Here is a 13,638-nt window from a genome sequence, read left to right as displayed (position 1 = left end):
CGATCAAGCTGGTTTTAACATATGTGATGCGTGCAACAGAAAAAAAACCTTCTGCAAAGTTTCATAAGGATGGTTTTAAAACTGAGGGACTAGTTCGCATAGAAACAGACAGACGGACTATATCGACTCGGCTGTTGATGCTGATCAAGAATATATATACTTCATGGGGTCGGATATGTCTCCTTCTATGCGTTACACATTTCGGGACCAAATTATAATACCGTCTGCAAGGGTGTTAAAAATTAGTTTTTCAATATATCTTGACCAAACTAGGCATTTATTAGTTTTACTATGCTCCTGATATAAATGCAAAATCCTATTAAGATCGGTACACTATATCACATAGCTGCCATAGGAGCGATCGGTCGAAATTCAAGTTGTATGAAAAAACATGTTCTTTATCAAGATATCTTGAGCAATCTCGGCATTAACTATTTTCCCTGTGCTTCGGAGTGCCGAAGATAGCCTTTCTTTCTCGTTTTTTATATATTTCTACCAAACTTTTCATTATTAAGTTAAGATATATTCCGCGCTTCTTATTGGCAATTTTTTTAATTTTTCACCATTATTACTAATTTGCTTTTAAGTATATCTTCCTAATTTACCTTTGTGGGCAGGTGATCTTTTCTTCAATAAATAAACACAAAATATTAAAAAAAGAATATGCTTTAATTGATTACTGTTTTGTACATGTTCTAGATATTTAAGGAGTCCTATTAAATATAAGATATTTCTAATCATTTTTTTCCGTACTTTATGAGCTAATTAAAACTCATTTTTGCTTTTCAAAATTTAATGACCGCGGCATTAAGGCGAGATTCTTAAGACAATCATATGCCTGTTTCTCCATAAAAATTTGATCTTTGGTTTTGCCGCAAGCGACACGAGCCCACTTTGGGTCCAACAGATGATCGCTGGAAAGGAAACGGAACTTTTGACCGTAAGGCTTATTTTCTTTTTTACCCTCGTCAAATAACAGGTCCTGTTCACTGCATAACGTATCCTCAATAATGTTGCTTGGTGATAGATGTGTATCTGATTGTCCTGACGTAAGAAATTTACTTGGTGTCTCTGTTTCAAACGGTTGCATTTTTTTTTCGTATTGTGAAAAGTTTAGGTTCCAACTAGGTAACAATGATTTTCTAGCGCGCTTTGGAACGGGCGAATGAATGACTTTATTTGCGAATGTATTGTTATACTCATTTTCACATTTGCTGCCGTTAAACTCAGATTCATTCATCTGTTCCTTATTGATGATTTCAGCAAGATCTTCGACCAGACTCGAAGGGCTAGAAGCTACGTATGAGCGACCGTTACCAATAGCCGCAAGAGCATTTTTAAATGGAGTTGGAGTGCGCGGCCCAACCATACCTACAAATAAAATATATTTTGCACAGTAAAGATAATGTTTTGTAAGGTGTACTCATAATAACGAACTTACTTTTATGTGGTGTTTCAATTGATGAAGTATCTAACTCTTTTTTAATCTCCATTCCCACTCGGTTATAAATTTTGGTAACTGGCGTGCTTGCACGCAAGTTCATATCTTCAAATGTTGTAAGACAAGGTGATTTTAAAAATTGGCTTGGCGAAAAGGTTAGCGTCTTAATAGGGGTTATAACTGGTGTTTCTGGCATCTTAGATTTTATGCCACTTTTAAATGCATCTGAATTACTATACATACTCATCGATACATCAGGAATGTGCTTACGGGATCGTTTTAGTATATTAGGTGTATGCCTAAATTTGACTTCAGGATATTGCAAGGGGGGTAGTGTCGCCATTGATATGACTTTGACAGGTCCACTACCACTTTGTAAATCAGAAGCTGGAGACCGAACAGTTGCGTTGGGTTCAATGCACAAATTGTCAATTACATCATTGGTTTTCAGAACGTTTAGAAACGATTCTTCACAACATGATTCCAATGTTGTAGTCATTTGTGATTTATTTGAATTTGACAAACTTTTTTTTATAGGCGCTAATTTGCAATAAAGCGCTTGTGGACACTTACTGATACCACCGGTTTTGATTAATTCGATGAGACGAGTACGGGAGTTCTTTAGATCGCTACCAGCTACCGTACTAACAGATCTACGTTCAGCATCGTATTTACGACGCATTGTTGAATTCCAATGATTCTTGATTGCGTTGTCCGTTCGTCCTGGCAGCAATTTTGCAATCTTAGCCCACTGATTTCCAAGCTTAAAGTGAGCGTTGTAAATTATTGTGTCTTCTTCCTCAGTCCAAGCTGTTTTTTTAATATTAGGATTTAGATGGTTATGCCAACGCTCCCGGCATTGCTTTCCAATCCGTCCATTCAGATATCGAGCAATCAGCGTCCATTTTTTTGGTCCAAAACGTCGCACTAGCTCAATTACTTTTTCATCTTCTTCGCGTGTCCATGGCCCTTTGATAAGCTCGGGGTTCAGTACTTTTGCCCAACGCTGTTGCACTTGTTGCTCAAGTCTATCTTTAAAATGTGATCCAATAATATCCCAGCGTTCACCATGTTTTTCAATTAAAGACTTCAGTAAAACGTCTTCTGATTTTGACCAGCGCTTACCAAACCCATAATTAGGATGCCCAGTTACCGTCTTCAATTGTGTCTTTAGTGGCAACTTAACCGGTAATCCGCTATCTACAAGTTTATCACATCCAGATTCTAGTTTGACAAAATTTAGTTCATTCTGTACACATTTTACACTCATAGCAATATTGTTATTTGATGGGTCAAGCCTATTACCATTAAAATTTATATTGTTGGCTTCAGTTAGAGTCTGTGATTGATTTTTTGAACTTGCTGCTTCATCCTCATTGGTGACGGCATCTTCATCATGATCGGAATATTCAGACGCCTCAGATTCTTCCGATAGCGTGTCAAATTCCAAGTTGGAATTATCTTCAGTAAAATCAACGCCAATGTCTGTCATGCTTACGATTTTTAAATAATGGAGAATTTATCTCCTTTGCTTGTTTTCTTGGTGAGCAATAGTGAAAAATTTCCGGGCACACTTTTCCAGGATATAAATAATAGTAAACGTTTTCACTGCAATATAAGCACTTCGCCAAACCTTGTAGATGGGGATATAGTAAGTAATGTGCGCATATGTCGCTGAAGGAGTTGTTTTGTATAGGCCTGTTACAGCTAAGACACAGCATATATTTTATTGGATGCTGATCCGGTCGCAATAGCGGGTGCGTTGCATCTCTTTCCGAGCAGTCGATAGTTTCAACTTCTAAGTGAAGATTATAAGAGCTTCTTGAATAAAAACTGTTACAAAGCTGTTTATTTGAACATAAGTTATCATCCATTTATACAAATATATGTATGTGCACATTCAACTATATAATTATTAGTGTTAATATAAAATTGAGCTGGTATGTTCACTAACGTTATATATTGTTAGCCCTTGTTACAAAATGTACACATGTACATATTCCCATGAGGTTAATAAATAACGAAACATTTATTTTATTCTTTTTTAGTTTTTTGGTTTGGTCTGAATCAGTAAACGTAGTCGCGTACCAAGGCAATTAAAATAAACTACGTTCTACAACTTTGCAACAATTTCTTTATAATACCGATACGCTTCGATTCCGATTTCTAGTCGATTTTTTTCGCAAGCCTAAATTAGTGGTACTCTACAACGCAGGTGCGTCAAATTAGCGGCGGTGACTTAGCGTCGAATTTTGTTACTTGTTATCGGAAAAGTATCGCTCACTTTCAAATGCATTTATTTATGTTTTTAAGAACGAAACCAAATAAATTTAAATGCAGAATTGCAAAATATTTAATTATTTACTATCTACATTTATTGATTTTTGAATTTTAATTTATAATATGGGTAAACAAAGGGGTTGAAAAGTTAGGTTTTCACCATTCTTTAAATATCTTAGTTTAGGGATAATGGCCCCGAAAACCGCATATACACGATTAAAGTCTATAGTTTCACCTAACCAATCTTGAAAAAATTATAAAAATCGATCAGCACGTTTTTAAGATATTTGTACTAAAGTGCAGCAACCTCGTTGCTAGTCCCCTACAAAATGACGTTAAAAATCACCTTTGCACATGAACCCTAATATCTTTTCCCAGGGATAATGGCCCTCAATGCACGGTATACCAACTTGATTAAGGAAGCTTTACGCATTAATTCTAACTATATGTTATTGTTCAAAGTAATTGATACAAGTCGATATCGAGATCGAGTCTTTTGAGCAAATCCTTTAGGTTTTTAGAGCTAGAGATTCACCGAACTTGACATGTAGCTCCTAGAATTGTGTATATATTTAAATATATATGTATATAATAACATTGTTAAAAGTTTTGCAAAAATGTAAACAAATTTTATTTAACGAGAGTGAATTTTTATCTGTTTATTAGGTTGAATATATGGATTAAGACTGAGTACAAAAATAGGCTTACGATATATTTAAAGTTAAATTATAATTGGAGAACGCGACTTATTGCAAAGGGACAATAGCTGCAACTTGTTTATGATAGCGACTCTCTTCTGGCCAGTTTTTGTTTATAAATTATTGTTGACATTATTTTAGTTTGGCTGCAGAAGGTATTCTACTCTTATGATTTTCGCTGCTGTTAGCATTATTTGAATTCGGCTGCATATGGCATGCTATTGTTATGATTCAATTTGTAAACACACAGTGGGTTATACCATGCAATGCAGCTTATGAATAACAGTGGTTCAAAATTCTGTAGTTGTGAATATGTCACTACATATATGTCGTGGCATTTAATTTTAAGTATTACAAATGAAAATGTAAAAGCATGAATAAATCGATTGTATGAATTTCACAAGAATGCGTTGCTTGTCTAATTTCTTCCATTCTATTCTGATCCTTTCTGCATTGCTTTGTGCTTTCCATTATTGCGAGTCTGGCAGAGTTCTCTGTAAAGAGCAGCCTAGGCGTGGCTGAGTTAGAGAGAGAGAGAAAGGAATAAAGTGCTAGCGCTGGAAGGCGAGTGTCGGTGGTGGTATACAAGTTAAGCGCAGTCAACGGTTGGCCAATATATGACAACAAGAAACAATAAGCTGCAGTTCCAGTGAATTAGCGATCATAATCTCGTCATTCACAAAGGTGCGCTCAAGCGCAGTGCGATTTACATATATTTTTATACCGAAGCCGCTGGAGCTCTTCGGGCAGCGGAGACTGCGGCGAAGGGAGCGACTACGAATAACAACTGCGTGACTGTGGCGTTATGATTAAATCATAAAAATCATGTAAGCAATTTAGCCAAATCCGTTATTAATAAAAATAAAAAATAAAAACAAAAGAAACAACGAGAAGCGAAATCTTGCATGCGTTATATTTTCCAATAAATTATCTGCTAGAATAAGAACAAAAGATTTTGAGAATTCGATATGACAGCAATAAACAAATTTTGTAAAAAAAAAAACAAAATAAATGGTGTTGGTTTTTTTGCCACTCTAAAAATTGTGCTGCAACGGCACATACTTTCTTGCTCATGCGCTTCTCGTGATTTAGAGCTGAGCCGTAATTCGACCCATCTTTCGACTACCTGTTTTGTCTTTGCGTCCACAAAAATGCCCATGAACTCATCTTTCGATCAGTAGGACCCCCCGCAAGAACTCTTTCGACTCGGATTCTGACTATGACAACCGCCTCAGAATCCCAGCTCCACGATTTGCCTCTACAGTACCCCCAACTTTGAACAAAATGGATCCAGAGCAACTTAGGGACGGCAACTTAGGAAACGGCCATAATGCCCTAACAGAACAAGCCAATGTATATCAGCAAAGAGAGCAGCTATTAGTGCAGAGTATTAATGAATTATTTGAAGAAATTGCAGCACCAAACGTTGCTGCCCCACAAGAAGTAGCGTATGCTGCGATTGAGATTAGAAATGACATTCGCTGCGACGAGCCACTAGACGCCGTCAAATGCTTACCTGAGCTTGCAGGAATACATGAATCTTATGTTTCTTGGAGGCAAGCGGCATACCCGCCTACCACATTTTCAAGCCATATAATGGCAGTTCTCGGCATTATCAGGCTGTTATAATTATAAGAGGAATCATTTGGCACTGTATTAAATTTCGATGCGATAATAAAACCGCCTTGATTTTACATACAGTGACAAAACGCCGATCCATGAAATTGAAAAACAATTAAACCTTGAGGCAGGGCGGCTTGCGCCTACTCCAGTGTTATGACGAAGTGGAGAAAAAACTAACCCTACTGACCATCAAGGTCAATATGTCTTACGAGCCCGTTATGGCAAAACGTCTTTGTGAGAATTTCCGTGACGACGTGTTGCGCGTTTTCGTATCGGGGCCTAAGCGCAATCTCATGGATGTGCTTTTCGCAGCCAAGCCTGGAGATCTGCCTTCGGCACTGGCGCTTGCTCAGGAGGTGGAATCGAACGAGAGATATGCTTTCGCGGCTAATAATGCCAAAAGCCAAGAAGAAAAAGAGCGTAGGCCGAATACAAAGACACAGGGCCGACAGCAAGATAGACATTCTGAGCCACAGACAAATGGCGCAAAAAACCCACATTTCAACAAACAGCAGAAGCAACAGGGTCAGTCCGATCACCGAAGTGGTCGGCAGCAAACAATAATGGTGGACAGGAACCCATGGAGGTAGATCCTTCATTTTCAAGGATCCTTCAACCCACACAGGGATTACAAAAAAAGCAACAAAGGGTGAATCATGTAACGCAGGACGCGGAACAAGGATCCCAAATGTATGCTAATGCCGCCTCTAGCGCAGAGGCAAATTGAGGATGACGTGAGGGCTAGCTATGATTCAGATGCTGTTAATTTTTTAGGGGTAGATCCCTGTTACCCGTCATCGAGCGCAGAGTAGCAGGGGCCGATATGAAATTCCTCATAGACACGGGCGCGTCTAAAAACTTTATCAGACCACATGAAGGGTTAAAAGGCGTCCGACCAGTAGATTGTCCATTCATAATCCACTCGATTCATGGTACAAAGAATCACGCAAAAATGTTTTGTCTCAATGTTCAACATAAAGGCAACATTTTTTCTTTTATCGGACCTGTCAACTTTTGATTGAATAATAGGCCTCGACCTGTTAACACAGGCAGGGGCATCGCTTTGCTTAGCGTCAGGTCAACTTAAATGGGGTTCAGAAATTGAACAAATTTCTATTCACGCATGCACTTATGTCAATTTTACTAACGTAGATTGCTCAGATGCACCTCCTTTAGAAAAGAACAAATTCCTGAAACTGCTAAAAGACAGGAAAAGGGCTGTTACGGGGCGAAGTGAAAATTGCTGTTGACTTAGTCCTACTGGGTCTCGCATTTTTTCTGTAAGCAGCCCTCGCCGCTTACACTGGAAGCGCACCGTTAGAATTAGTTTTTACTTGATAAGTCGATCGCACGCAACTGCACAAGCTGCATTTTTGTCGAGGTTCATTTTCGTTTTGTGCTTGCAGCTGAGCAGAAGTGAAAGAGAACAGAAGCGCGTGCGGAGCACGAATGTAAGTCTCATAATCATGTAAAATATAGGTTGTTAAATAATGAAAGAATAATAAAGATTTCAGCGTTCGAATTATATTATATCGTACCGCCTCGTACGAATCGAATTGAATCGAGTTGTATCTTTCGACGCTAGAAGTCCCTGCCGAATACGCGCCCCGGCACGAGTCTCGGTGCCAACATTCTGAAATATTCTCTGCAGCAGAGATTGTCCAAGGGATTCTCTGCTACGGCGGAGATTTCTGCGAAGCAAGCGACTTGCAAAGTCACAACCTTAGCTGCCTATAGAGAGACACGTGGTACAAGAGCTAGACTCACACTTAGCAGCCATAACCTCAAAGCGGATTGCATAGTATTGGTGTGGTGAGATGGCTGACGGTGATGAACAAGATGCAAGTGCGAGAAGGACGACAAGTAGTATTCAACCCAGTGGAACTGCAACGCTTGTAACGGCATGGTCAACGGGACAGGCTAACGGATCGCCTGTTCCTGCTGGAGTACAAGATAAAGTCGCCGGTGTAGAAAAAGGTAGCGGGTAGCAACACCAAGGTAGCAAAGAACTGAGAAAGTGGGAGCTCTTTTCGACCCTTTAGGATACCAGAACGTGATCTACAAGCAGAAACAGGTTGCTGCTAATTGGAGTGTACACCCCTGTTTGCCGTATCAAGCAAATACGGCGGTGTTTAACCAGGCTACGGAGCCCAGTACTGCCGCGTACATGGGCCACACAGGTCTGGGAGCGCTCAACAGATCGATTGAGCACGTGCCACGGCAGCAATTTGACAATGTGCATTGTAATAATGCGACGCCGTGGAATGGATCACTGACACCTGCGCAAATCAGCGCGCGACATGTCATCAGCAAAGACTTACCCATTTTTACAGGCAAACCAGAGGAATGGTTGATCTTTATCAGCAATTATGAGCAATCCACAGAGAGATGTGGATTCAGCAACGAGGAAAATCTCATGAGGCTTCAGAAGTGCATCAGAGGGCAAGCCCTGGATGCGGTGCGCGGAAAACCTATGATCCCAGCTACAGTGCCGTATGCTATAGGCACATTGCGAATGTTGTATGGCCGCTCTGAAATAGTACATGCTGCTCTGCAGCAAAAGCTCCGAGAGGAACCAGCAATAAAGTCGGACAACTTGAACACCGTTATCCGACTAGCCCTAGCTGTCCAAAACTACTGCGCAACGATAGCGGCCATTGGTATGCACGAATATCTTTACGATCCCGCGCTGCTGAACGAGCTTGTTGCTAAGATGCCCAGCAATATGAAATTGGATTGGGGCCGGCATCGAATGTCGAATGAAGGTAGCAGCTTGGCCACCTTTGATAACTGGCTGTTCAATGTGGCAATGTGCGCGACTATGGTCACGCCCTACAAGACACCACTGGCTGGTAACGAAAAGAAGAGCTCCACGAAAAGCACTAGAGAGCAAGTTTTTGTGCACAACACGGTAGATAGCCCTGAGGGTTCTCAGCAAGAACGTTCACAACAGAACAGGAGAGGGTTTCATGTGCGAAGTGCGCCGGTAACCACCGTCTATCAGATTGCGACGAGTTCAGATCAATGGGTACAAATCAGCGCTGGGAACTTGTTAAGGAAAAGAGGATCTGTTTTTGCTGCTTTCTACGTCATCGTGCACAACAGTGTAAATCAAAGAAGAAGTGTCATGTAGATGGTTGCGAGTCAACGCACCATGTGCTGCTACATACGCCTACCATGAGTGGTAATAAACTCGAGCACACGGGCAAAGGTAGCAACTGCCGGATTAAGGCAAGTGAGTCTGCCGTTATGTTTCACGGCAGCTCCGCAAGTAAGACACTGTTTCGATATGTTCCAATCATGCTCTTTAGTAAATCAAAAAGCGTGCGCGCATATGCTTTAGTGGATGAAGGAGCTGAGTGTACGTTAATAGAAAGAGCGCTTGCAGACGAGCTGGTATTAGATGGTCCTGCGACCCAGCTGTGTCTTAAATGGACAGTGGACATAACCAAGAATGAACCTGAGTCGATGTCCGTGGCTGTGAGCATTTCAGCTCCAGAACAAAACGCAATACAGTATGCCTAAAAAAACGTGCGAACAATAGCGAACTTGGACTTACCAGAGCAAAGTATCGGGCCACAGTTGCTCAAGTCTCGGAAGCACTTATCTACGCTTCCTATTCTGCCGTATAACAACGTCAAGGCTCAGCTTATCATTGGTTTAGACAATATCAAAATAACTTCACCCTTGGAGATACGAGAAGGTGAAAACGACGACGTCATAGCAGCGCGAAGCAGACTAGGATGGGCCGTATATGGCCGCCCCATTGTGGGAGACACCACCACGCCTCGGCTGCTACATATTTGCCAGTGCAGTGGGCGCGTGGGATGGATGAAGCTCTGAAGAGCTATTTTTCAATTGAGTCACTAGGTGTGAGCGTTTCCTCACATCCGCTGAGATCCAAAAGGACGAACGCTCGATGCAGATTATGGAGGCGACAACAACCTATCTGGAAGACGAAAAGCGCTGGTAGACCGGACTGTTATGGAGGTTCGATCGCATGCACCTGCCAGACTCTTATCAGATGGCTGTTAAGCGCCTGAAATGTTTAGAGGCAAAGATGTCAAAAGACCCACCACTGAAAAAGTTCATGATGAACACGATGCACGATTACAAACAGAAGGGATATATCCGCCGGTTGAAGGATAGTGAGTTAGTAGCTAACACTACATCGTGGTTTCTTCTTATTTTTACAGTCACCAATCCGAATAAGAAAAAGACTCGCCTGGCTTGGGATGCGGCTGCCAAAGTAAGTGGCATGTCGCTGAACGATTGTTTGTTGAAAGGTCCAGATACACTAGCATCTTTGATGGGGGTGCTAATACGCTTCCGAGAGCGTCCTATCGCAGTATCCGGCGACATAAGGGAAATGTTTCATCAAGTCAAGGTGTGCCAAGAAGACCAACCGGCACAGAAGTTTCTCTGGCGTGATGGAGATTCGTCACGCTTCCCCGAAATATACGTTATGCAAGTCATGACGTTTGGAGCATCCTGCTCGCCAGCTCTAGCAAATTACGTCAAGAATCGCAATGCCGAGCGGTTTGTAGCGGACCATCCGGATGCCGTAAAGGCGATTTGCGAAAACACATTTGTCGACGACTGGCTGCAGTCGGTGGATACTGCAGCTGAAATGATACCGTTAGCTGAGACAGTAAAAAGGATTCATGTTAGTAGCGGCTTCGAGATGCGCCGCTGGACATCAAATTCGAAGCAAGTTATACAGGCGCTGGAAGACGACTGTGAGGAGTTGGACAAGCGTATCAGCGCTCAGGATGAAGCGCAAGAGTAGGTCTTAGGCCTGTGGTGGCTACCTGGACAAGATCTGTTGACGTTTGTGATGACGCCGAACTTGCTCGCGAAGGCATCTAAGGAGCGCCCAACTAAAAGGCGTGTTCTGAGTGTGATCATGTCTATTTTCGACCCGCTCGGGCTGCTAGGATTCTTTAATATACGCGCTAAGATCATCCTTCAGAACATATGGCGATCCAATATCGGATAGGATGACGACTTCACCAACGAAGACGAAGCCGATTGGCAACACTGGCTTGATCTACTTTCAAATTTGAATGCCGTCCGCATTCCACGGTGCCAGAAGTGGGTGAGTCGAGCCCAGGCTGTGCAGATGCATATATTCGTTGACGCCAATATGAATGCTTACGCCGCAGTTGTATTTTTGCGGGCTGAACTTGATGGCCAAGTACATTGCAGTTTGGTCGCCTCGAAAACGAGAGTAGCACCGTGTCCATACCTCGAATGGAACTGATGGCCGCGGTCTTAGGTCTGAGACTGGCCAAATGTATCCAAAAGGAAATGTCGGTACGAATACATACACGAACATTCTGGACAGATTCAAAGGATGTGCTCTACTGGATCCGTTCCGATGCTCGAAAGTTCCAGCAATTCATAGCGCTTCGGATAGGAGAGATTTTTGAAGAATCAGATGTGGACAACAAAACGCCTGAAATTCATGGCTCAACCAGGTGGTTCAATGGACCACCATTTTTGTATCTAGAAGAATCGCAGTGGCCACAATCGGAAATAGGCCCTGCATTAAACATGTTGTACCATGGTGAAGAACAACCCAATCACACGTCGTCCTGGAGATGTATTCTGCCGGATCTGCAGCGTTTCAGCAAGCTAGGCAAATTGAGAGCCGTACAGCTATGCGTACTGGATTTCCTACGGAATATTACTAAGAAGATCAGATTGGACGGAGGACTGGATCTGCAGAAGACGCTGCTCCTTAAAACAAGCAATGAAATGGATGTGATTTTTATCCGAATTTGTCAAAAAAAAGGAGATTTATAGTGAGATCACCTGCTTAAGGTCGGGGCGCCGCTTAACCGATCGCAAAAGCTTGCTGTTTACGTGCCCCCCTTATGTGGATGACTTGGGCATTCTACGTATTAAAGGACGGATAGACAATATAGAAGGAGTCGAAGTCGGCGTAAAACGCCCGATAATTCTGCCAAGACGACATAAATTGACGTATCTGCGGGTTGAGTTTTATCACCGCAGATATCATTACCTACACAACGAAATCGTCGTAAATGAACTGCGGCAGCGGTAGTGGGTTTGTGGCTTACGAGCTTTGGTGAGAGAAGTTTCCAATACCTGCCCAGCGTGCCGCATACGACGCGCCCGCCCAAAGCCGCCAGGGATGGGCGACCTGCCAATCGAACGATTATCGCCCTATACTCCACCGTTCACATATACTGGAGTGGATTACTTCGGCCCCACGACATTGTCGTTGGACGGCGTCGTGATAAGCGCTGGGGCGTGATATTTATATGCCTCACGGTGCGCGCCGTTCACCTGGATATAGCTACGTCGCTCTCAACTGACTCATACTTATGCGTTCTGAAGTCGTTCGTGGCCAGACGCGGCTGCCCCCGTCGCATGCTGTCGGACAATGGCAAAAATTTCAGAGGCGCTAGCAGAGTATTAAAAGATGAAATTGAACGTATATCGCCGGCTCTGATCGAGCGACAGTACCCAGAACTCGAGTTTACCTTTATCCCGCCAGGATCACCCCACATGGGAGGATCGTGGGAACGAATGGTGCGCTCTACAAAGTCAATACTGGGTTACGAGAGGAGGTGCTACGAGCAGCATTGGCTGACGTAGAAAGCGTGCTCAACTCAAGGCCACTCACTTATGTTCCCTTGGAGACATCTGAGTCCGAAACCCTGACTCCAAATCATTTTCTTTTAGGTCATTCAGCTAGCTTGGCACGAGGCTTCCGAGTCGCCAGTCAATTGGCTGACCAATTTTGGAAGAGATGGTTGCGCGAGTATCTGCCTACACTCACCAGACGTACTAAGTGGTTTCAACCGCCACTCGAACCAATATCAGTCGACGACATCGTCATAATAGTGGACGACGGTGCCAAGCGAAACTGTTGGACAAGAGGAGTGGTCGTAGACGTGCACCGTTCAAAGGATGGCCAGGTCCGAAGTGCCGTGGTGCGAACCGCCGATGGAATTATTACTCACCCCGCCGTCAAGCTAGCTAAGCTTGATATTAAAGTTGGTAACACACTGCACGGACGTTCGTGAATTACGGGGTGGGGAATGTTACGGGGCGAAGTGAAAATAGCTGTTGACTAAGTCCTACTGGGTCTCGCATTTTTTCTGTAAGCAGCCCTCGCCGCTTACACTGGAAGCGCACCGTTAGAATTAGTTTTTACATGATAAGTCGATCGCACGCAGCTGCACAAGCTGCATTTTTGTCGAGGTTCATTTTCGTTTTGTGCTTGCAACTGAGCAGAAGTGAAAGAGAACAGAAGCGCGTGCGGAGCACGAATGTAAGTCTCATAATCATGTAAAATATAGGTTGTTAAATAATGAAAGAATAATAAAGATTTCAGCGTTCGAATTATATTATATCGTACCGCCTCGTACGAATCGAATTGAATCGAGTTGTATCTTTCGACGCTAGAAGTCCCTGCCGAATACGCGCCCCGGCACGAGTCTCGGTGCCAACAAGGGCCTTTGCAGACCCCAATGAGGCCTTACCATCCAATACATCGGTGGTGGCTACCATAAGAATAAATGAGGAACCCATTAATGCAAAGCTTTACCCATATCCTTTGGG

The 13,638-nt window shown here is 42.8% G+C and overlaps 1 protein-coding gene across 1 annotated transcript; it reads right to left on the bottom strand.

Moving 5' to 3' along the window:
* Nucleotides 1-650: 650 nt before the first annotated feature.
* On the bottom strand, nucleotides 651-3,074 carry Myb (proto-oncogene like protein Myb). The gene is made up of 2 exons (XM_002058765.4): nucleotides 1,442-3,074; nucleotides 651-1,371 (listed from the first exon to the last, which is right to left on the bottom strand). Exons 1-2 carry the CDS (start codon nucleotides 2,931-2,933, stop codon nucleotides 773-775), a joined length of 2,091 nt encoding a protein of 696 aa, XP_002058801.1. The 5' UTR covers nucleotides 2,934-3,074; the 3' UTR covers nucleotides 651-772.
* Between the last annotated feature and the right edge of the window lie 10,564 nt (nucleotides 3,075-13,638).

Source organism: Drosophila virilis, unplaced genomic scaffold (assembly GCF_030788295.1).
Source record: "Drosophila virilis strain 15010-1051.87 unplaced genomic scaffold, Dvir_AGI_RSII-ME tig00001479, whole genome shotgun sequence".
Classification (NCBI taxonomy): Eukaryota; Metazoa; Arthropoda; class Insecta; order Diptera; family Drosophilidae; genus Drosophila; species Drosophila virilis.
The sequence above is the reverse complement of the archived record's forward strand: the minus strand, read 5'-3'. Positions and strand labels throughout refer to the sequence as shown.